At 51.8% G+C, this 23,249-nt stretch overlaps 1 protein-coding gene across 2 annotated transcripts; it reads left to right on the top strand.

The window, feature by feature from the left end:
• The first annotated feature begins 213 nt into the window (after positions 1-213).
• Positions 214-22,911, top strand: SCAMP2 (secretory carrier membrane protein 2). Of its 2 annotated transcripts, XM_040257284.1 has the most exons (10): positions 221-385; positions 12,531-12,599; positions 13,027-13,125; positions 13,662-13,790; positions 15,188-15,305; positions 15,816-15,944; positions 16,571-16,730; positions 17,849-17,950; positions 21,358-21,475; positions 21,734-22,911. In XM_040257284.1, the coding sequence occupies exons 1-10, from the start codon at positions 329-331 to the stop codon at positions 21,866-21,868; spliced, it is 1,116 nt and encodes a 371-aa protein (XP_040113218.1). In that variant the 5' UTR covers positions 221-328; the 3' UTR covers positions 21,869-22,911. The 2 variants fall into 2 exon arrangements, with proteins under 2 accessions (XP_040113219.1, XP_040113218.1); XM_040257285.1 differs by lacking the exon at positions 13,662-13,790 and having other exon boundaries at positions 214-385.
• The last annotated feature ends 338 nt before the right edge of the window (positions 22,912-23,249 follow it).

The following is a 23,249-nucleotide window of genomic DNA, read 5'->3' as shown; positions in this document are numbered from 1 at the left end:
TGTCGTAACCTATCTGACGGAGAGGCAGCTGGGAACGGCTCCAGCCCCTCCTCCGTCTCCCAAGTTCCTCGGTGCCTCGCCGACCACTGGAGCACAGACACAAGGAATAAGCAGAGGGAACCCACCAGGCTCCACAGTGGGTTGGGCACGAGGGCGGAGCGGACTTCTGTGATGTCACACGACCACGCCCCTCTGGGAGGACGTTGCGCCTGCGCCAGAACGGCTGCCTCGCTCCCGGAAGTGGAGGGTCTGCACGGAGAGCGCCGCTGGGTCTGGGTGCCCGGAGGCAGAAGCGCTCTCGGAGCTCGCTCGTCGGCCCCCGACCGCCATGTCGTCCTTCGATACCAACCCCTTCGCGGACCCAGTGGACGTAAACCCCTTCCAGGTAGAGCCCTCATCTTACAGCTCTGTCCAGTGCCCAAAGGCCGCCGCCCGGGCCTCTTTCGCCCGAGCAGGGAGACGTGGCGTAGGAGGGACGGGCTGTCTGCCCAATGGGAGAGCGGGCTTCGAGGGGTGTCCTATCGTAGCGCCTGGGGGGCGGGACTAGCAGCAGGTGGAACAGCGGAGGGGGCGGGGCGCTGTACTCTGGGAAAAGGGTGGGACTGTCTAGCTCCCAGGAACGTAGCCCTTCTAACTGGATACCGCTGAGGAAGGGGACTGGCGCACAGGATCAGGGAAGCCCCCAGCTTCAGGGAGAGAAGCGACTTCACCTGAGGGGAAAGTGTGACTGCCACATCCCGCAGTCTTGGGGAGACGCTAGCCTTGAGTCACTTTAGGAGAGAGGGTGACAGCAACATAATGAGGAGGTGGAAGCCTGTAGAGGGATGGAGAAACGTGAGAAAATCCTAAGACCATCGCCCGCAACACACACACAGCCAACTAGTCTATGAGATACAGGAGAGCCCCTGAGATTTGTCAGAAAGGGAAGGCTGGTAACCCAAGTTGAAATATGGCCTTGATGATAATTACACACCTTGGCCATGGCTCTAGTTTGGACTGGGCTCTGGCTGGATGAGAGAGCCCAGGGTAGAGAGGGAAGAGAAGTGAGGAGCCTCTGAGGGACTTGAAGTGCAAGGAATGTTGGTCTGATGGACCTGTGTGTGGTGGCAGGGTAGATGAGATGCACTGATCTATGAGCTGGCCTGACCTTTTAACAATTGCCCAAGGAAGAAGAGACTTCCTTTTAAAAGCCAAAACCTTAAAAATAAATAAATAAAAGCCAAAACCTTCCCACCTTTGAGCTAAGAGCATAGGGGTATTCTTTTCCATGATGGGGGGTTGGAACTCCTTTAACTCCAAAGCTCCGGTACCTCTTGTTTTGTGTATGCTCAAAACCAGTTCTAGGGAAGCTTGCTTGTGCTGACTAGTGATTTATGAGCCTCGAGTTTTCTGCTTTGTCAGGATGTCACCAGGCATGTGAACTCTTCCTGCTTGTTCATTATTTTGGTCATTGGCAACTTTAAAGTTTCCTGCAGGTGTAGGGGAAGTCCTTGGAGGGGGTCCTTCCTGCAAGACACAGCATGAGCTTGTCCACCTTGAATCCTTTCTTTCAAGGGTCAGAATAAACACAAAAGAGACTAGAATGAATGTCAGAGAGTGAATATTTTACGTCTCTTTCTTGATTTTAAGATGACTTAGCCAGTGGGAGCCCTTGAAGCAAATTTTGATATCTTGGTAACATCAGGGAATTCCTAACATTCCTCTAGTAGCTTCATGCTTCTTGACAGAACTGTTTGGAGGACCTTATCTTTTATGTAATGCAGTAATCTCTATTTGAGTAAAGAAAGGACATTTGCATTTTTTTTTTCCTGTGCCATTGTCTTCAGATAACTGTTTTACTTTAGTTATAAAACTGCTGCCTGATACTGGAGTTCGGGTGGCTCAGACGGTAAAGCGTCTGCCTACAATGTGGGAGACCCGGGTTCGATCCCTGAGTTGGGAAGATCTCCTGGAGAAGGAAATGGTAACCCACTCCAGTATTCTTGCCTGGAAAATCCCATGGATGGAGAAGCCTGGTAGGCTACAGTTCATGGGGTCACAAAGAGTCAAGGACACGACTGAGCGACTTCATTTTCAGAAGCCTTATGGTATGTGTGCTGTGTAATGATGTGCCTTTTTCTTTCTTTTTTTGTACTGTCAGAATCAGAAATCAAATGTCTGCTGCTCTCTGAAAGGGGCAGTCAGATATCCAGAGATGCAGAGAGCTTGTCTTCAGGGCTAGCAGTGGGCTAGATAATTGGCCTAAATTTTGCCCTGTATTAATAGCAGCTTGAAAGTCAAACCACATCTCCAACCCCAGAAATGATTGTGCAAACTGTGGTAGAAGAAACTTCTGCACTGAAGCAAGATAGTCTGTCCATCAGGCAGCCCCAGGATATGGCAGGACGGGAAGCAATTGTGGTCCTGTAAAGAGTAACATCTGGTGGGGAAGCCTGTGGGGGAAGGCGAGAGCCAGTTGGCTGCGATTCTGCTCCTCCTGACTGCGCTGGGTTTTTCCTGGGTTTTTCCTCTTGGCGCACAGCTGTGGAGGGAGAAGGAGCTTTGGGTGTGAGGCCCCCAAACTTCTTTTCCTGGAGAGCTGCCCTCCCTCTCCTTGTGATAGTGGTTTCCGCTTCTCTGACTGCTGGGGCTGGGACACTGGGAAGGCACAGCCCTTGGGGGGCTGGGTGTGAGCCCAGCTTCATTTACTTAGGATGTTGGCACAGAGCTCAGAAGAGAGAAGGTGGAGAGGCTATAGACCCAGAAACTGGCACACCTAACCGTCCTTCAGAAGTCTTTTTTTCCGCCCTTCTCTCCATGGTGGTTTACGAAAATATACTTAGTGTTCAGAGTTCCATGGTGGATTTTTAGAGCTGGGAACATCCTCAGAAATCTCTTCTGACCCTTTCAGTTTAGAGATGAGAAACCAAGAATGCAGTGAGGATGGGACATGCCAGAGTCACTAGCTAATTGAAGCAGGAAGGGACTCAGATCTGGGCCTTCTCTGGATAGTGCTGTTCTAAAGATTTTAAACTGCCTTGGCAGTTACTTAGCCAGCTAAGGAAAGAATGTAACATCATCACCACTGTTACCATTCTTAAAATGAGAGTACTGGTAAGGGTGAAAGTAACAAATTAAGTGAGCTTTTTTGTTGTTTTTCAGTGTGTGGGGGTGGAATAATATGGATTGTATTGTGCCTTTTTTTTTTTTTAAGATTTATTTATTTTTGGTTGCTCTGGGTCTTTATTGCTGTGCGTTGGCTACTCTGTGGCGGTGCTTGGGCTTTTCATTGTGGTGGCTTCTCTTGTTGAGGAGCGTGGATTCTAGAGCGCAGACTCAATAGTTGCTCGACACGTGGGCCTGGTTGCCTCATGGCATGTGGTATCTTCCAGATCCAGGGATTGAATCCTTGTCCTCTGCACGGGCAGATGGGCTCTTCCCCACTGAACCACCAGGAAATCTCCTGTATTGTGCTAGATGATATTTTAATATAGCATGTTTTCTGAGTAATGCCAGTCCTGAAAGGTGCTCAGGGTTCTGTGGTCAAATAAAGTCAGGAATCATTTTCCTGAAGGTTGACCAGGCTTGTTCATTTGTTAAAGGCTCCGAGAAATCCTGCAGTAAAGATATTTGCCCAACTTTGTTTGATCCAGCCTTTCTCAGAGTTTTGCAATCGTGGAATCCTTCTTCTAACTCTTGCAATATCCCCTGAAGCTCCTGGTGTGCTTGTAGATTGACTTCCTTATACTTGGTTTTTATCTGCACTCTAGTCCATCCCCCCCCCCCCCAAACTGTGGCTGTGGGCTTTTATAACCTCCTCCTTTTGTACGGTTATAGTGGGATTATTTGAAAACTTCCTGCAGAGTCAGACTGTAAGTGGAAAGTTGTCACAAGAGTGCAGCAGAGGTTTTTTACCAAACTCCTAGGAGGAAGCAGGAAAGTGCAAGCCGATAGTGGCTGGTTTCCCAACCTCCCCTGGCACTCCCTAATCCCTCTGTGCATTATGGTGCATCTGCTGTGTACCATCTGGGTATTCTGCTTTCTACTGATTCCAGCATGTCTGTTCCCAAAAGTTTCTCAGAAAATGTGATGCCGGGTGATGAAGAGGTTGAGGGCTCCAGATGGGCGTGATCCTCCCCATGTTCTCTTTCAGCAGTCCACTGAAAAACAGCAGACCCCAGCAAACGCCTGGGCTGCTTGGCTGCTTGCTGTTTCTGTTAGGTTACCCCAGGCAGTCGACATTGATCTGGGAGCAGACTAGCTGGTGGTTCCAAACAGAGAAAACCTTTCAGCGTTCATGAGTTGCCAAATCACACCATATCACTTTCACACCTTGTCTCCTTGCAGTTAAAAGATAATCTTGGCGGTATGGCTGCTTCCCAAGGATTTAAGACATTTCTCTCCTGTGGGAGGAGAAAGTGGTGGCAGAAACGTGATTTGGGCGTGAACAGTCACATGAAGTTCCCTGCAGAGACACTGAGGGCTGTGTCACTTCCTCGAGAGGGTGGACTTCAGTTTGACTGTAGCTTTGGGAATTCTCAGAACCTCCCATTGGACTTGGTAGAACTTTCCTGGGGAACAGGAGCATTGTCTCAAGAAACTTGAAAATGGCAAGGTTCATACAGTTTAACTGACTCCAGGCAGCTGCCCAGGTTGGGGTGGGGAGGTATTTTTGCCTTAATAGTTGCATCTGGAGGTAGTCTGGGTGTTAGAAAGCCCTTGGCCAGTGATACAGCTGAACTTTGACCCTACATGTCTATTAAGTTTTCTTTGGAGCCACTTGGAGTAGGACAGTCCTGAGTTCAGAGAAACGGTAATATTTAACCAGGACAAACAAAGGGTATTTGCTGCTGGTCCAGAGAAGAGTGCCGTGCACATAAATTCGCAAGATGTGACCCGTCCAGCAGTGCTCTTATGAGATGCTGACACACTCATGCACATCACTGAGCCCCTGCTGCTCTGAGCCCTGTGCAGGAGACCAGGCTAAGTGGGCACATGGCCTGCTAGAGCTTCTCATCTGACAGGAGAGCTAAGAAATGCTCACTTTTCATGACAGCATGCCCTGGTGTGATAAGGGCAGTCAGAACTCACCAAAAGGGCCTGTGAGGGATCTGAGGGAGACTGGGGCAGAGTCCTGTGGTAGGAGGTCCTGGGGGCAGAAAGCCTGTGGCACAAGAAGGTACTCCAGGTGAGGGAGCACCAACTTAAGTCACTTCCGCACACTCTCAGCTCCACGCCCCCAGTGCCACCTCACTCTTGTGGACTCTCTGGGACTCTCTGGGATCTGTGGGCCCATGATGGGTCTGCTGCTTGTGTTGCACCAGCTTGTCTGACCAGTCTCCTGGAAGTTCTCTCTGTCCTTGGCCTCTTTATACTGATAACTCTCACCTCCTCCTGCCTGTTTCTCTTCCTGTCTCCTGCATTTGGGGGTGTCCTAGAGTTCTGTTCTTGACTTTGTTCCCAGTGTGTACCTCTCCGAGTGAGTCCTCCCACTTTCCTGGCTTCAGAGCAGCATCCACATTCCAGTGGTCTCAGGTCTAGAGCTCTAGCCCTCACCTTCTCTTGAGCTCCAAACCAGTATTTCCAGCTCTTACCTGGACATTTCCGCCCATTCCACCCAGATGCATTTTATCAATCTCTCTGATGCGAATCAATACCTTCCCAGATCCTCTCCCTGCTCCCACACACCCGCTCCTGAAAATCCTGTTTCTCTTCTCCCGTGACCGCCTGTCGTGCTCAGTGGTGGCACTGTTGGCAGGTCCCCCGAGCTGGCAGCCTTGGTCACTCCACCCCTTCCCCTCCCCTTCCCCTCCCCTGTGTTCCTGTCCTGCAGTAACTCTATACCCCGACCATCCTGTGCAGTGGTCAAGCCTGTAGCATCTACCTGAGGAGGGCCTCCGGAGCCCGTTCCCTCTTCTCCATCCCCTGTGTCATCCCTTAGCTCAGGCCTCACTCTCACCCACGTGGACCCTGTGTCCCCGGCAGTCTTCCTGCTGTCCTCCTTCCCTGAGCACTGCGCTCTCCTCGCTGCTGGCAGAGGTGATCACTGCTCACGACCTCTGAGGGCTTCCCAGGTGGCGTGGCGGTAAAAATCCACCTGTTGGTTTAGGAAATGCAAGAGATACAGGTTCAACCCCAGGGTCGGGTAGATCCCCCAGAGAAGGAAATAGCAACCCACAGGGACAGAGAAGCCTGGTGGGCTACAGTCCATGGGGTCACAAGAGTTGGATATGACTAAACACACAGGCTTTGCACAATCTCTTGTTGCCCCCATTGCCACAGCCTGCAGTCCGGCCCAGCCATCTTCAGGCTGGGTCCCTGGTGCTCCTCTCTCTGTATATACACTTTGCTCTGTAGTCTCCTGATCCTCCTCACTGAACGTATGCAAGGTCTTTTTAAAGATCCCATGTCTTTGCAAATGCTGTTTCCTCTCCCTCTTGAGTGCTTGCGTAATTTCTTTCCTCTCTTGAGATACAGCTCAGATACCACCTCAGAGAAGCCTTCCCCGAGTCTTCAGACAACCTCTTCACTCCCTCCTCTGCGAGCCCTTTGCCTGTGCCCTTATTCAGCACTGGTCACATGCTGTCACTTCTTGCCCTGGCTTCTGTTGTGTTCTCTGTGCTATTTGCTTCTTGAGGGCAGGAACCAAGGCCTTTTCTTGGTGCCCTCACCGTGCGCTGGTGTGGAATGGTTTGTGTAGGGAGTAGACAGACCGCGGTGGAAGGAGAGGGCAGGGGGCTCATTTGATGGGGAACAGGCTGCATCTGGAGGAAAGCTGCTGCCAGGTCATGGAGCGCCTCAACGCCAGGCCAGGGACTTGGACCCTTGTCTGAGAGCCTCTGTTCATCGCTGCTGTGGCAGGGAGGGAGGCCCCAAGGTGCACCTTGCTCATTTGTTGGGTTCTCAGGTTCTCTTCTTAAAAAAGAAGTGTGTATGTATTTGTTTAACATAAACATAATCACATTATAGAAAATTTGGAAAACAAATTAAACCATCCCTGTTTCTCCTAGTGTTTTGCAGCCATTGTTGTTTTGATGTGTTTTCTGTTGTGAGTACTTCTGACAGAATCATCATTTGATACTCGTATAACCAAGCTGTTTCTGTATTGCTGCCCTGTGTTCATAACGGTGATTTTTAGTGACTGTTTAGGCCACTGAGGGGATGTGCACCGAAATGTACTGGAGCTCACTGTCGCTGGGTACTTAAGTTGTTCCCTGCTTTTTTCTTCCCTGTTGTAAATACCAGTACAGTGAATACTTTTGCAGATACAGATTTTCACATGTTTTTGTCATGTTTCCTTTGGATGGCTTCTCGGGCTGTAGCTCAGAGAAACCAAGGTTAACCGTGGCGCCTCGTTCTCCTGGGACCCAGCCAGCCAGCCTGGGGATGACCAGTCCTTCTTGTGCTGTGACACACAGCCTTGTCACTAAAGCAAACAGGACTTCACAGACGATCCAAAGTAGTGGTGACTCTTTGCCTCGCAGAGGGAGTGGCCAAGTTTTGGTTTTGTTTTTTAGTCTATGAGGTATTTATTTAACGTGTTTATTTGAAGCCTGAAATAAACCTCACATTGGGAGCCTGGGTGGAGTGGAGGGTGGGAAAGCAAGGAAAAGTCACAGTAAACTCGAGCACAGCCGAGACCTGGGAGATGTGTGGAAAGGGGTTGCCAAACCAGTGGAAACAAGCATGTTTTTCAAGGCTCCCCGCCCAGCAGAACTCCAGCCCAGCTGTACCACCTCGTTTTCTCAGTCCTCACAGCCCAGCTCCACCAAGTGCCCCCTGCCCCGGAGCTGTATGGCCTGAGCTTACCTGACTGGGCCTGTGCTCACCTTCCTCCGAGCCTGCCCGGCCTCCCCTCCCCTCCCACGGCCACTCATGCTGTGTGCGCTTGTCTCAGCTCCCAGACTGTGGTCTCCTGAAGGGTAGGAGCTGCACCCTGTTCCTCTTGGTGTGTCCCTCACCCTGTGTGTGGCTGCTCACTGCATGAAAGGAACTGCGACCAGGCGCGTTCTTGTTAGGAATTCAGTCACGGGCGTGAGCCAGTTGAGTCCTTTGGGCGCTGAGGGGGTGTCAGCTTACTTCTTGGTAGGTGAGACTTAGCTCTCACCATGCTTTTAAATGCTTGACCCACGTACGAGCTGGCTGATGCTTGGTGAGTGGGAAGGAAGATTGCTGCCCTTGGCTTATTTGTGACTCGAGGGGAAAGCTGAGGGTCCTCGTTCAGGCCAGTCAGTGTGGTCCTGACTCACAAGATTCTCTGCCAGTGTCCTTCCAAGGGTGTTCTCCCAGAAGGACTGCTCTGAAGTTCAGGAACAAATAGCCGAGTGGACCCAGTCGTCCTGATTGACCCCTCAACTCCATGTTGACCGAGCACCTTCTGTTGGTCAGCTCCTGAGCCAGGCTTTGGGGAGACTGCCCACGTGGGTTTACCACTTGTGTTTTTGGAGAAAGACAGACTTGGATTCAAAATTGGGCTCCACCACTACAGTCCCTGAGGTCTTCCTCTCTCTGAGCTGGGCCTTTCTTCATCCTCATACTCCTCCTTCCCAGGGTGGTTGTAAGGTTGAATGAGGAGGTGGGTTGTATTTTTCTCAGCCAGGGCTCCTCAGCTGAGCCACAGAACACAGAAGCTGACTGGAACTACTGTTTTCTCCATTTTCCCGAGGATGGAGCATCACCAGGACTGTTCTAATACACAGGAAAGAAGGCAGGTCGTTGCCGACAGTGGATGGCTTGGGGCAGTGGGGCTTGACTCTCTCGAGGACCCAGGTTGAGAAAGGCTGGGAGAGCCTTCTTTTCTGGTGGTGTGGCACAGTGGCCAGTTCTGGGATGAGCAGCGGCAGCATCACTGTGTGACGAGCCTGCGCATGGTGGACACTCTGCGTGTCAGCTCCCGTGTCTGTCCCTCCTCCCTTGCTCTCTCACTGGGCCTCAGCTTCTCTTGAAACCACACACATCTGTCAGAAAGTGCCTAGGCCTCCTCAGATGGAAAGCACCCATGTCTCCCAGAGTGTTCCAGGCTCCTTTCCCCAAGCAGAGTCCTTCTAGCCCCTGGGCTGCTGCTCTGATGCAGGCTGCCCTCCCCTTCTCTGTGCCTTGGCACTTGGGCAGCACCTCGTAGAGAAAGCAGAGAAGGGCTGTCAGCCTGCAGTCCTTACTCCAGACATTACCTGAGCTTCTGCTTGCATCAGGCCTTCCACCAAGCACTAGGAGCCAGAAGTATGAACTAGATACAGAGGCACCTGACTGCAGTTTACAGCCTGCTTGAGGAGACAGGATTTGTTTGTGGTGAGCCTGATTAGGGGCCCAGGGCCAAGTCCTTAAGATTGTTGAGAAAAGAAGAGGAGTCAGTTTGGACAGGGTGATCAGTCCCCCCACCCTCCAGAATCCTCTTCTGGCTAACCTTGGTAAGAAAATGACAGCCCTTCACAGGTATGGAGGCTGCCTGTTTAAGGTGTACAGCTCAGCCAAGCGGGTATGCTGGCTTCTGACACTGCTACCACGGCCACCCCTCTGCCCTTGTCCTGTAGTGACCGACTCGAGTAACCTGTCCCTTGGACAGTGGATCTGATTTCAGTGACTGCAGCTCACTTACTGGGCTGTGACTTGATGTCTGCGGAGTCTGAAAGGGGAACAGATACTGAGCCCTAGATCTTTCTTGCAGGAAGCCAGCCCAGTAATTCTGGGAGAAATCTGCTAGTTGTTCAGCCAGCAAAAAACCTCAAGGTCAGTTCCTCCAACTGGCCTCTCGAGCCTCACCTTGTCACTTGGTCCAAATTGCAGGGGCCACCTGGCAAGGATGGTGTCCAGCAGAAAGGACATGGCCACATTGCCTCTTCGCGGAGGAGACAGAAAGTGGGTTGAGGCTGTGTGTCCAGCCCTGGGCCAGGCCCTGGGGCCCTGCGGACACAGGCTTGCTCTCTAGGGGCTGATGGCCTCAGTACGAAGATGGCAGAATGTGTGAAAGAGGCACATTCAGGGACTTCCCTGGTGGTCCAGTGGCTGAGACTGAACTCCCAGTGCAGAGAGCCTGGATTCGATCCCTGGTCAGGGAACTAGATCCCACATGCCGCACCAGAGATCCTGTGTGCCACATCTGAGATCCGGCACAGCCAAATAAATAAACAAATATTTAAAAAAGAGAGAGAGAGAGGCATGTTTAGCGCTGACCCTTGGCTGTATAAATGTTCAGATAAGGGAGCCAGTCCTGCAGGGTGGTGAATATCCATTTCTACATCTGAAAATTGAGGCCTGGATCTCTGAGAGTCTGTCTACTTTGAATACTGTGTTTAAGAATCCAATCTGTGAAGGCTTGCTGCTGGAGGGGAAGCTGGCAAGAAGGCCAGGAGCATCTGGATGAGCCGTGAGGAACTAGGGGTGAGCTGTGCTGATAGGGGAGCCTCGCTGAGGCCTTGTAACGGGGCCTTGGCAGAGTCCGGGGGCAGCTGTTTCTCCCAGAGGCGTCGCTGTTGGGCTGGACATGAGCCCCGTACCTGTTCTTTGTGGGGAAGGGAAGGGAGGCGAGGTGGAGGAGCTGCGTTAGGTGCCCAGCCTGGCCCCAGGCCAGCACCCTTAGAGAGGATGGCAGGGAGCCCTGTGTGAGGCCCTGAGCCTGAGGGGTTGGCCTCTGGAAAAGGGAAGGATGAAAACTTGGGGAAAGGCTGTGTTCTGAGGACATTTTTGCATTTTTTGAAAAGAATCTGGGGAGAAAAAAATCCAAGAACATCATTTTCTTGGCATTTCAGCTGAGTCCTTTAAATCTGTATTCCTCGCAAGTGTGCATGGTTTAATAAAATCAGCACTGGCAGCCAGCAGCACGTTTTTGTTCCAGAACCTTAAATTGTCCTTTAGAAAATGAGAGGAATAAATGCTTTCTGTAAAATAAGAAAAATAACAAAACAGTATAGAAAGGTTATAAAGTGAAAAGTATCCATTCATATCACCTTATTTACCCACCCTCCCCCACCTGCTTCTCCCACCAAAAAAACAAACCCTCCCTGAAGGTAAATACTTTAAACCAGTTTATTTTACTTTATTTTTTAAAAACGTTTTTAACTTTGTTTCAAAGTTAAGTTCAAGACACATTGACTTCATAGGAAATCCACTGAGAAATGTTTTTCTAGGCTGAATACTTATTTCCCCTTAATCTTCCCTAACAGAGCATGTACACGTTAATTATTGTCATTTTATAATCATGCTGGCCCACCCCACGTAAACTGTGTGTTCTGAATGTTCTTGGTTACACCCTACATTTCACTAACTGCAGAAGATTTTCTGGGATAACCTGTCACTTGAATTCTTTAGCTACTTTTGGGGGTGAAGTCCAAAGAACTCTTTAAGTGAGTCTCCTCTAGGAGGTGGGGGTTATTTTATAGGTGTTAGCAGTTGGTACTTGGGCTGTGCTGATCCCATCTGGCATCTGCAGGAGACCACCTGTAAAACCATAGAATCATTTGATTCAACAGTCAACCAAGTGACTCAAAACTGAAAGTTAAATTTAAAGAAAAAAGTAATTTAGAGGAAAAAAGGCAATCAAAGCAATCCTAGAGGAACTCATTCTAAGTAGTCTGTGTGTGTGTGTGTGTGTGTGTGTGTCCGTGTGTGTGTGTCCGTGTGTGTGTCCGTGTGTGTGTGTGTCCAAGGCACACCAGATCCATTCAGTACAGGCTGTTGGGTCCCAGATGACTCCCCTTTTTCTGAGGGAACTGAATCTGGCAAGTGGCCAGTACCAGTAAAGAGCAGCCATAAAGTGGTGAGGACATTTATATTCAACCCCTCTCTGGAGTCAAACCTACAGGTTCCAGAATTCCCTGATGGTTCAGCGGTTAGGACTCAGTGCTTTCACTGCCAAGGGCCAGAGTTCAATCCCTGGTCAAGGATCTAAGATTCCACATGCTGTGTGGGTACAGTTGTTGTTTAAAAAAAAAGACCCTGCTGGCTCACTTGGGTCCCACAGAGCACTCAGGTCCATTCAGAAGCAGTCTGTAACCTAGTGGACTTCCCCACTTGCTGACACATCCTTTCACTTTGTTTTACTTCAGGTTGTATACTGCTTGGACTAGTTTTCAGGCTAAACCATCTTCAATCTCTTTTCTGTTTTTTTTGGGGGGGCCACGCTGCATGGCTTAGGGAATCTTAGTTCCTCAACCAGGGATTGAACATAGCCCCAGGAATGAAAGTGCCAAGTCCCAGCCATTGGCCCACCAGGGAATTCCCTAACATCTTGAATTTCTCAGGGGCTCCAAAGAGAACACTTGTGGTGTCTTTTCCTTGGCCTCAGAATGTAAACCTTGCTCTGGGTCTCTTCTGGCAAGTCATCTGGGCTGAAGCCCTCCTTTTCCAGCAAGGGAGAAATGACTGCAGCTGTGGTATGGCAGGGGCTGGGCACAGGAGCCTTCAGGAGAGGCTCTCCAGGACTCTAGGAAGGGCCATCAACAGCCTTACTTCAGCCAGGTAGCCCCGGGAGAGGCCTAGAGACGGTGGTCTCCCTCCCCATCACCAAGACTCTCCTTTTTCCCCAGCGTCTGATGACTCTTTTTTCACTTTCTCAGGATCCCTCTGTGACCCAGCTGACCAATGCCCCACAAGGAGGCCTGGCTGAATTCAACCCTTTCTCAGAGGTTGGTGGACATGCCCTCTTTCTGAGTCCCTGGGTTCTCTGGGTGGTGCTGGCGTCTCTGGGTAAGGAGACTTGGCAGAGACAGAGAAGTTCTGTTCCTTAAACAGTCCTAATGTGAACTCAGTGGGGTGGGGTACGGAAGAGGAACCCATCCATTCTCCCCTCAGGATCCATGATCTGGGCTTCTCCCCGAAGAGGAGGGCCAGGCAGTGTTGAGAAGGTCTAGATCCAGGGTCCTGGGTTAGGCCTCACATTGCCCAGAACCTGAGGCTTGTTGGCCATGAAGTTGTGGAGGCAGGCCCAGGGGAGGCCCAGAGGGAGCACCCTTAACGGGCAAGGACACATCACTCTCCCGGCTGTGGGTCTGTCCCCATGTGGCCAACTTGGGGAGGCCCACTCACCTCCCTCCTCCGCTCTGCCCCATGCAGACAAATGCAGCAACAACGGTTCCTGTCTCACAGATGCCTGGGCCCTCGCAGCCGGCAGTTCTCCAACCCTCAGTGGAGCCCACCCAGCCAACCCCCCAGGTACCGTTGACAAGATCCCTTTGGCCTCTCCTTTCCACAAAGGGACACACCCAGACTGGTGGCTGAGCCCCAAGATTGAGGAGAGGGCAGAGGGCTTTCATCTCGGGCTCCCCTCCAGGGCCCTCTGGGTCATCTCCTGGGAGCTGGTCACTTGCAGGTGGAGGGTCTGCTCTACCAACCTGTATCCTCTCCCCTAACCCCGTGACCACCACCCGAAATAAGCTCTACTCACCAGGCCAGGCTCCTTGGTGGCAGGAAGAGCATTTACCCCTATTGAGTCCTTCCAGATCCTCTTCGGGCCTTTGGTTTGTTCTCTCTTCCACAGGGCCCAGAATCTCTCTTCCCCTCACTCTCCCTGTCTTTTTTTTAAACCTCGTTTATTCCTGCCCTCCTTCCTGCTTCCCTCTGTCCCTCCACCAGTACTCTGAGCCTTTTGTGCTTTGTGCCTGACACTCCCCTCCATGCCTCCCAGCCCCACCCCACGCTCCTCATGGCCCCCAGGTGAGCGTGGCCCACAGTGGAGTTGTGTGTTGCAGCTCCTGCTTAGACAGGCCAGCAGGTTCCTGCCTACCAGATTCCTGGCAGTGAGCGAGCTCTCAGAGAGGCAGATGCTGCTAGGAGGAGATAGTATTCTCAGAGACAGCTACCTGCGAGACCTGCCGAAGGTAGGCGAAGAGTAGATGAGCACGAGGGAGGGCAGGGCACCTGGGGCCCACCCAAGCTGGGCTGTGGGCACCAGTGGGCCCCAGTCTGCTCCTGTCGTCTGGCTGGGCTTCCTCTGAATGTGCGGCCCCTGCCCAGGCCCCTGGGCCCCACCCCTGGCCCTAGAGCCCTGTGGAGGTGAGGCGAGACTTAGAGGCAGGAGTGACTTCTGTCCAGCTGGGTGGTGGGCTGTAGGGACCTGGGCCTACTCAGCTGAAGTTGCAGACTTGCGGAGAGGAGGCTGAGACCCCAGTGTGGTCTATTGTGGCCACTTCTGGTCCTGCTTCTGCCCCCACTGCCTGAAATTGACCTCCTGGGACTTGCCTGGCGGCCCAGTGGTTGAGACTCCACACTCTCACCATAGGAGGCGTGGGTTCAGTCCCTGGCCAGGGAGCCAAGGCTACCCTCGCACTGCCCCCGCCCCCACCGCCAAAAAAAAATACCTCCTGAAGGCAGCCGTAACTCTTTGGAGAACTCCTTTTAGAGAGGGAGAAGGAGAAGCTGTGTGTGTGGTGCATGTGGTCACACACGCTTGCGCAGGTGTGCCTGCCTTGTTACCCCATGAGATGACCAGTTTGATACCTGTTCCCTAAGGAGGCCTGTAGACTTCAGGAGGAACCAGGTCCCAACAAGGGGAGCAGGGCCCTAGGCTGGAACACCGTGCCCAAGCCCAGCTCTGTTCAGCCTTGTGTGTAGTCTCCTAGCGCCTTCAGCGCCTTCCCCGCACTGCCTGGACAGGGATAAGCTTGGACTCCACACGTCATGAAAGCAAGGCCAAGCACAGCCAAGCCTAAAGGGCTGCTGGGTGGTACTGGGTCACAGTTCACTTGTACCTCTGGGCAGCTCCTGGGTGAGAGGAGATCCCGAGGCTCTGGGCGCATGAGGCTGCCCTCAAGTGTCTCCCTTCCTGTCTCACTGCTGGCGGGTCTGCACTGTTTCCCCTTCACACACACACACACGCATGCACACTCCATGCTCTTCAAATGAGGCTTGAGTCTCGGCTTTCTGGCTATAGGTTGGTCCCTTCTGAGGTCTTTTTCCCTTTGCTGTTACCTCAAAAGTCACTTTGAACTTTGCGTGACTCCAGTATGGGGATAGTTCCCATCTCTTTCAAGCTGAGGGATACAAGAGAGAGGAGAGCCCTGGTGATGGCTAAGGGGCCAGAGGTGGTGTGGAGGTGGTGGGGGGCAGGTCATCTTGGTCTCTCTATGGTGGTCTTGGGTACCCATGACACACTGGGCCTGGGACTGCCTCTGGGCCCTCCCTGCGTGGGGCAGGGCCTCTCTGACTTCAGCTCAGGCTGACACTGTCTCACTGTCTTTTGTGTCTGGCTGCCCTCCACTTCCTCTGCACCCTCCAGGCTGTGGCCTCTGCAGCCCAGGCAAGCCTGCTCCGGCAGCAGGAAGAACTGGACAGGAAAGCGGCCGAGCTGGAACGGAAGGAGCGGGAGCTTCAGAACACGGTGGCCAACTTACATGGTAAGGGAGGCCATGCTACCTGGCTTGGGACTTCCCTGAGGCCGCTTGTTCCAGGGCAGCCTCAGAGCTTTGCTGAGGTCTGTCATGGCATTGTCCTGGGGAACGCCACGTAAGATGAAGTTCAGGAGACTTGCCGTTTGGTCCTAATAGATGTAGATTATTTCTGCACTCCTTCCCCACTCTGGAATTTAGAGTGGGGGCCTTGGTCCCAGGATTCCTTACCCATGATGATGCCCCCTTGTGCTTATGGTCTGGTTGTTAATAAAAGTAATCACTTAGGCCATCAAACTCTGTGTTTCCCAGTGCATTTGGGGTCCATTGTATTGGAGTGAGCTCAGGGTTGTCTGTGTCCCGTCATCCTTTCCCCATCCCACTCCGTATCCATACACCCTGAGCCCCGTCTGCTGGCGCCCGCCGGGAGCCCTGCTTTGGCCCAGGGACTTGGCCCACACGTGTACCCGCCACGCTGCTGCTAAAGCCGGGCTCACCTCCTCACCTCTTCCCACACAGTGAGGGAGAACAACTGGCCGCCCCTGCCCGTGTGGTGCCCTGTCAAGCCCTGCTTCTATCAGGACTTCTCCACAGAGATCCCTGCCGACTACCAGCGGATATGCAAGATGCTCTACTATCTCTGGATGCGTGAGTCTTGCTTTTGCCCCTTCGAGCTCAGGGTGAAGTGGGCTGTGACTCGAGCGTGCTGGCTATGCTCTGGCTGCTCCTCCTGGCAGGCTGCAGCTGCTTGCTGGGCTGGGCTGGGCTGGGCTGAGGGGTGCCTTCTGCCCACATAACTGGCCCTCCACAGTCTGCTCCCTATGGGAACCTCTCCCCAAGGGCCAGTCCAAACCCCATATCAGGTAGGGTGGGACTAGCCGGAGGCTTCAGAGTTCCTACAGAGCTCCCTGCACCGAACAGCCCTCCTTAGGGGAAGGCCTATCCTCTCCACGGTCCCCTTGACTCCTAGGAATGAGGAGCTCCACTGGGGGCTGTCCACAACAGGGGAAACCCTGCTGAAAGACTTCATTCCCCAAAGCTCAGCCCTTGTATCTGTATCTGCCCCTCCACTGCCATTCCTCAGATACCTGAGTTTGAAGATTCCCTGGTTTTAAGGTCTCAGAACACCCTGCCTATGTACAGACCAAGGTCCTCTAGTACTTCTGCAGCTGCTCTCACAGCGTGGACCTCTTCAGGGGATGGTTTGCCTCAGAGGGGAAGCCTTCGGTCACCTTGGCACACGTCTCTCTCTCTGGCCCCCTCTCCTTCCGCAGTGCATTCAGTGACACTGTTTCTGAACCTGCTTGCCTGCCTGGCCTGGTTCTTAGTCGACACCTCCAGGGGAGTAGACTTCGGCCTCTCGATCCTGTGGTTCGTGATCTTCACCCCCTGTGCCTTCCTTTGTTGGTATCGACCCATCTATAAGGCTTTCAGGTGAGTGGGGCTGGGCAGGGGTGAGTAATATATGGCTGGCATCGGGTAGCAGGCCAAAACCCATCAGCCCTGGGGCCCCCTCCCAGTCTTAAAGCAGAATGGAATGGTGGGAAAATTCACTTTCCCATCCCCACCCTTAGTGAGAGCGGGCAGGGATCAGCAGCTGCTTTCTCCTCTGTTGTACCAGAGGTCTGTTCTGGGCCCTGTCCTTGGACCAGGCTCAGGAGACCCAGAGAGGAAATCAAGAGCCTTTCTTGCCTTCCCCCTGCTCCCAGTCTGTCTGGTTCAGTAGGATTTTAGTGTCTGGGGAGAGGCTGTGTGTCTGTGATAGCCAGACAGAGTCTGATAAGAGTCAGATAAGCTCTTAATAGCTTTATCCCTCCATGCTCATGTCTGCCCCTCCCCCCACCTCCCTAGCAACCCTTGAGCCTCGATGAGTGCCAGTATTTGAGCAGTGGCCCTAGAGCCAGTACTGTGGACATGAATGAATCCACCTAACAGACCCCCAGACTTTTGGAATTGAGCCCAGCAGGGAGTGAAGAGAAGGGAGGAGAGACAGGGAGCCCAACAGGTCCTGGGAAAGAGGGCGCGGAGCAGTGGCCAAACCCTCCCATGTAGTCAGCGGGCAAAACCTGCACCCTGACTGTATTCTAGCCCTCCAGGGCGAGATGGAAGTTCTCAAAACACCAGTTTTATCTGGTGTTCCCTACTCCATAGATGTCTTTTCTTCCACCCAGACCTACAGATTGATTTTTAAAGTTTTATTATCTTTATAACAGGCTTAGATTTTCTTACCTGTAATGAAATGGAGATAACTTCAGGAAATGGACTGTTAGGTTTTTTACATTGTCCTTGGGGTGAGCAACTTTATTTATAAGCTCTTTAAGCAGTCAAGCATTGACCCCTTAAATTGGAAGGCAGCGGAAGGAAGTCCTTTTTGATTATAGGGTGTCTGTGTGTCCCTATCTTCATGGACAGTGTGGCTGACCCCTGGAGCTCTGTCTACTCTGGCACACTCCCTCCTGTCTCCTAGCGAGGAAGGTGTCCTGGCAAGTGAGAAGGCTGAGGACTGAGCCCGAAGCCCTTGTGTGACTTCTCATTTCCCCCTCTCTCCACAGGTCTGACAACTCTTTCAGCTTCTTCGTGTTCTTCTTTATATTTTTCTGTCAAATAGGAATCTATATCATCCAGTTGATCGGCATCCCTAGCCTTGGGGACAGGTGAGACGTGGGGCAGCACAGAGGGGATTAGGCCCTGTTCCCCTGCTCCCAGAAAGGCCCCACCGATGACCCATCTTCCACCATGGCTGGGAGAGGAGTGATGGGTCAGCGGGGGTCTGCCTCCTTCCACTTCTTCCCTGGTAGCCACTCACTGTTTCGCCTTGCTCACCCCTTTCCAGAGTGTCGTGGGTGGAGTTGGCCTGAATCCTTAGGCTCTGGGGGCTGTGTCCTGCACTGCAGGGCCCCCTCGTCCTTTTCTCCTGCCATGCCCTCCTAGAGCCTGCGGCTGCTCCCACCGCCCCCAGACAAGCCCCAAGGCTTGGGAGGCTGCCGATGGATGTCCTGGCCTTTACAAACTGTGAGCTGTGACTTTTTCTGGAGGCCCTGTAACCTCAGGAGGTGGAGCCCTCACCCCTCAAGGATCGGCTCCTTCGGGCTGCTCTCCTTGAGCATCCAGCTGGCTTGAGAGTCCCGGCTACTGCAATTTCTCAGCTCAGAATTAGTCTCAAAGAGAAAAGCTGATGGCTGATGTTTTCCTTTCTGCTCCAGTGCACAGGGAACATTACAGAAAGGTCAGGCTGGCACTTGGCTGAAAGCCTGAGCCTGGAAGGGCTGCACTATTTTGGTCCCCGCCCTCCAGTGGAGCTGGCAAGTCCAGAGTGGTGGGGAGGGGTGACTCACCTCACACTCGCAGCCAGTGCATGCTGCCTTCCTCCCCTCTGCCTTCTTGCCTTGCTATTTCTAACCTGGCCCCTTTTCTGTTTGACTGGTGACCCAGTTTCATTACTCACTACCCTCAGTGAGATCCTGGTAAAAGAATGTATTAACAACTGCTGTTTACACCCTGGACTGGGAGCCAGAAGGCTTGAGTTCTGGTCCTGCTCTGCCCCTCACTGCCCTCCTGGGTCTGCCTGGTTGAGCTCCGAGGCCTCCAGCCGCCCACTGTCTTCCTCATCTCACCTCAGAACACCCACGATTAGGTGGATGTCCTCCTGCCTCCTTTTTTTGTTACTGATTATAAAATACACATAACATAAAATCTGTCATTTTGTTTACCACTTAAACCACTTTGTATAATTCAGTGGCATTTAGTTCATTCACAGTGTCCTGCAGACATCAGCACTAATTCTGTATCACACTGTGACATTTGTATCACATTGTAAGGAAACTCCGTGCCCATTAAGCAGTCACTCTTCATTCCCTCATTCACTGAGCCCGTAGCAACCATTAAGCTGTTTCTGCCTCTCTGGATTTGCCTGTTCTGGACATTCCATTTTAATGAAATCATATGTGGCTTTAAAATATCTATATTTTTGTATTTATTTCTGACTGTGCGGGGTCTTCACTGCTGCGCGGGCTTTTCTCTAGCTGCACTCTGTGTGGCTTCTCGTTGCAGTGGCTTCTTTCGTTGCAGAGCATGGGCTCTAGGACACACAGGCTTCAGTAGATGTGGCGCCTGGACTCTGGAACACAGGCTCGGTAGTCGTGGCACACACGGGCTTAGTTGCTCCTTAGCGTGTGGAATCTTCTTGGACCAGGGATTGAACCTGCGTGCCCTGCGTTGGCAGGCAGATTCTTTACCGCTGAGCCTAACATTTGGCTTTTGGTGCCTGGCTTCTTTCACATAGCATCATATTTTCAAGGTTCATGTTAGCACTTCATTACATTTTATGACCAAATAATATTCCATTGTTCTTGGAGATATACTGCATGTTGTTTATCCACTCATCAGCTGATAGACATTTGGGTTTCCACCTTTTTGCTGCTGTGAACATTTGTGCATAGGTTTTTGAGTACCTGCGTTCAGTTCTTTAGGGTGTGTATCCAAGGCTGGAATTGCTGGGTCCTGTGGTAATTCTATGTATAATTTATTAAGGAACTGCCACACTGTCCCACAGTGGCTGAACCATTTTATGTATGTATTTTCGGCTGTGCTGGGTCTTTGTTGCTGGGGGCATTCTCTAGTTGGGCCAGTTGGGGCTGCTCTCTAGTTATGGTGTGTGGACTTTTTGTTGCAGTGGCTGTTTGTTGTGGAGCCTGGGCTCTAGAATGCTCGGGCTTCAGGAGTTGTGGCGCATAGGTGTTGTTACCCCACAGCCTGTGAAATCTTCCTGGACCAGGGATTGAACCTGTGTCCTCTGGGTTGGCAGGTGGATTCTTAACCATTGGACCACCAGGGAAGTCCAGGCCAAACTATTTTACATTCTCAATAGCAGTGTATGAGGGTTCCAGTTCCTCCACATCCTCCCTAACACTATTTTCCTTTCTTTTTTTTTTTTCCTTTTTTCTTTTATAGCCTGTCTAGAAGTGTGGTAACTCGTGATTTTGATTTCTCGTTCCTAAATAATTGTGATGTTGGCCATCATTTATTTGCTTGCATATTTTCTTTGGAGAAATATCTATTCAAATTGTTTTCTAATTTAGTATTTGGATTGTCTGTTGAATTCTTCATATATTCAGGATACTGCATAGCTGCTTGTCAGGTATATAATTTATAAATTTTCTCCTTTCTGTATGTTGTTTTTCACTCCTGATAATATCATTTGATGAACAAAGGTTCTTAATTGTAATGAGATCTAAATAGTTTTAGTTCTTATTGTTAGGTTTGAGTTAGCTTTTCTATATGGTGGAAGTAGGGTACACCTTCATTTTTTTTTTTCTTTTAATTTTTTAATGTATTTTTAATTGGAGGATAATTGCTTTACAATATTGTGTTGGTCACCCTCATTGTTTTGTATGTGGATATCTAGCTGTCCTGCACCATTTGTTGAAGAAGCCATTCTTCAACATTCAGTAGTTTTGGCATACTTGTCTAAAATCAGTTGATGATAAATATATAGATTTGTTTCTGGACTCTCAATTTTATTCCATTGATCTGTAATATATGTCTATCCTGATGCCAGTACCATACTGTTTTGATAGCTATAGCTTTATATTAAGTTTCAAAATCAGAAAATGTGAGGATGTCCCCTTTGTAGATGAGAACACTGGGGCTCAGAAGGAGATGTGACTGGCTGGAGACAGCGGGGCTGTCCCTGGGCCACAGGATGGGGAGCTGAGGTGAGAGGATGAATAAAGTGTGTTGGCCAGTGATCCTCCTTCCCAGAGGGAGGGCTCTGTCCCCCTAAAGGGCTCTACCCACCATTACTCCTAACTGTGAAAGCAGCAGCCACATCCTCCCTTCCAGCCCTCACATGGCCCATAGATTCCCTATGGGCATTATGGGGCCTGATGGCCTTTATAGAGGCCTGGCCTCAGAGGCCAGGGTTTTGGCCCACAGGGCTCTGTGCTGCCCAGAGATGCTCAGGTGGTGTTCAGCACACAGTGGCCACTTGGAGAGGAGCCCCTCACAGGAGCTCTGGGGCCCAATCCCACTATGCTCTCCCCGGCCTCCTCCCCCTTTGCAGTGGTTGGATTGCAGCCCTGTCTACGATGAAGCACAACTTGGCTGTGTCGGTCATCATGATGGTGGTGGCTGGCTTCTTCACCCTCTGTGCCGTGCTCTCACTCTTCCTCCTGAAGCGGGTGAGTGGTGGGTGGTGGGCCAACTGCAAACCCAAGGAAGCCCCAGCCCCTGGGGTAGGCACCTCTCTCCTGCTTTCTCCGTGGGGGATGTTCATCACTACCCCAGTTGCGTCTCCTGGGTCCTCAGAGCTCCAGCAGCTTCCTCCAAGGCTCTGGGTGGGAGGTCAGACAGGCTGGGGTCCGTGGTGGCTGCCTTGGGCCCATGAGCTGGTGGCCCCCGGGCGGGTGGACTTTTCTCACCACAGCCTCTTTCTGCAGGTGCACTCCCTGTACCGCAGGACGGGGGCCAGCTTCCAGCAGGCCCAGGAGGAGTTTTCCCAGGGCATCTTCAGTAGCAGGACCTTCCGCAGTGCCGCCTCATCTGCTGCCCAAGGAGCGTTCCAGGGGAATTAGTCCTCCTGACTCCTCCCTCTGCCCTGGCCTTCTCTCTCACCTGCCTTCTGAGCTGCACTTTCCATGGGTGCCTTAAGCATTGGGCATGCCCAGCACAGACCTGGGGAGGGTCTTGCCCGTGGCTCTTCTTCCTCCCTCAGCAACCATCTCTCCCTTCCACCTGAGGAAAGGGGAGGGAAGGACAGGGACTTTTCTTAACAGAAGAGAAAAAAAAAAAAAGCTGTCTTTTTTTCTCTGGTGGTGGTTTGATAGGATTTTTTTGTCTCTTTGGAAGCAGCGGGACTGAAGTTCTCTTCTTCCCATACACATGTACTCACACATACAAACACAAACATACATACTTGGGATCACTGGCTGTCCTGGGCCCAACCCCCTGGGGTTTTATTTCTGCTGGAGTCCTGAGATTCCACTCCTCCCCAGCAGGCCTGACTGGAATCTGGCTTCATGGACCCAGCCTGTGACTTCCACAGTCCTGCCCTTCCCTCCTGCTCAGACTCTGGGAGCCTCCTAAGGGCTCCCCTTTAGATGAGCTGCAGTCTGGGCTCTTCCTCAGATCACTCTAGGGTGAACTCTGGGCTTCCAGCCTCTGTCCTGCCTCATGTTTCTAATGAACGGTTTCCTAGCCCTTTAGGCCCCCTGCATCCTCCCAGTGTGGGCAGTACATGGTGCCCTCTGGGGCCCTTCTTAAGCCCTTCCCTCTTTAGACTTACTGAATGTGCAATGGGGTTGGTTGGGATTTGGGGATGGAGAGGGATAGAGGACACTGACCCGAAGTTGCCTTGCCCAGCTTTTGGCAGTCTTGTATTAGGGTGGGTCTGATTGTCCTGGTGTGATTGGTTTGGCCCTATTCGTTTTGATTTCCTCTTTCTGAGGGCCAGCTGCCCTTTAGCTTGGCCTCATTCTCTTGCCCATCCCTGCCCCCACCATCAGCAGTATCTAGCTTGTGTGACTCTTAGGGCAAGGGGAATGAGTTCAGAACTTCATTCTTCAGGCCACCTTTTTGAGGGTTCCAGACTAATCCCCCAGGGTTCTCCCATTCTCCCCAGGTAGAGCCTAGATCACCTTCCACTAGTCCTGGGGGTTCCCCAGGATCTGTGTCACTCTGATGGGTGCTTAGGAGTTCAAGGTTAAAACCTGTATCCTGTCCTCCAGAGATGGTAGGAGTGGGTGGGTAGACTGAGGGGACTTCTCAAAAAGCTGTCCAACCCAGGGCATCTAGGGCCTACCCGGAAGCAGCCCTGAAGCTGCCAGCTGACACAGTCCCAGAGCCACTGAATGAGGATGGCAGTGACGAGGGTTTTGTAAACTCCTTTCTGGTATTTTCTCCATGTACAAATGTATATGTTATGTCTCAATTTTGTCCTTAAATAAAAACAAAAGA

This window comes from Oryx dammah, unplaced genomic scaffold (assembly GCF_014754425.2).
Source record: "Oryx dammah isolate SB20612 unplaced genomic scaffold, SCBI_Odam_1.1 HiC_scaffold_16, whole genome shotgun sequence".
NCBI lineage: Eukaryota > Metazoa > Chordata > Mammalia > Artiodactyla > Bovidae > Oryx > Oryx dammah.
This window is presented reverse-complemented; position numbering and strand designations above follow the sequence as displayed.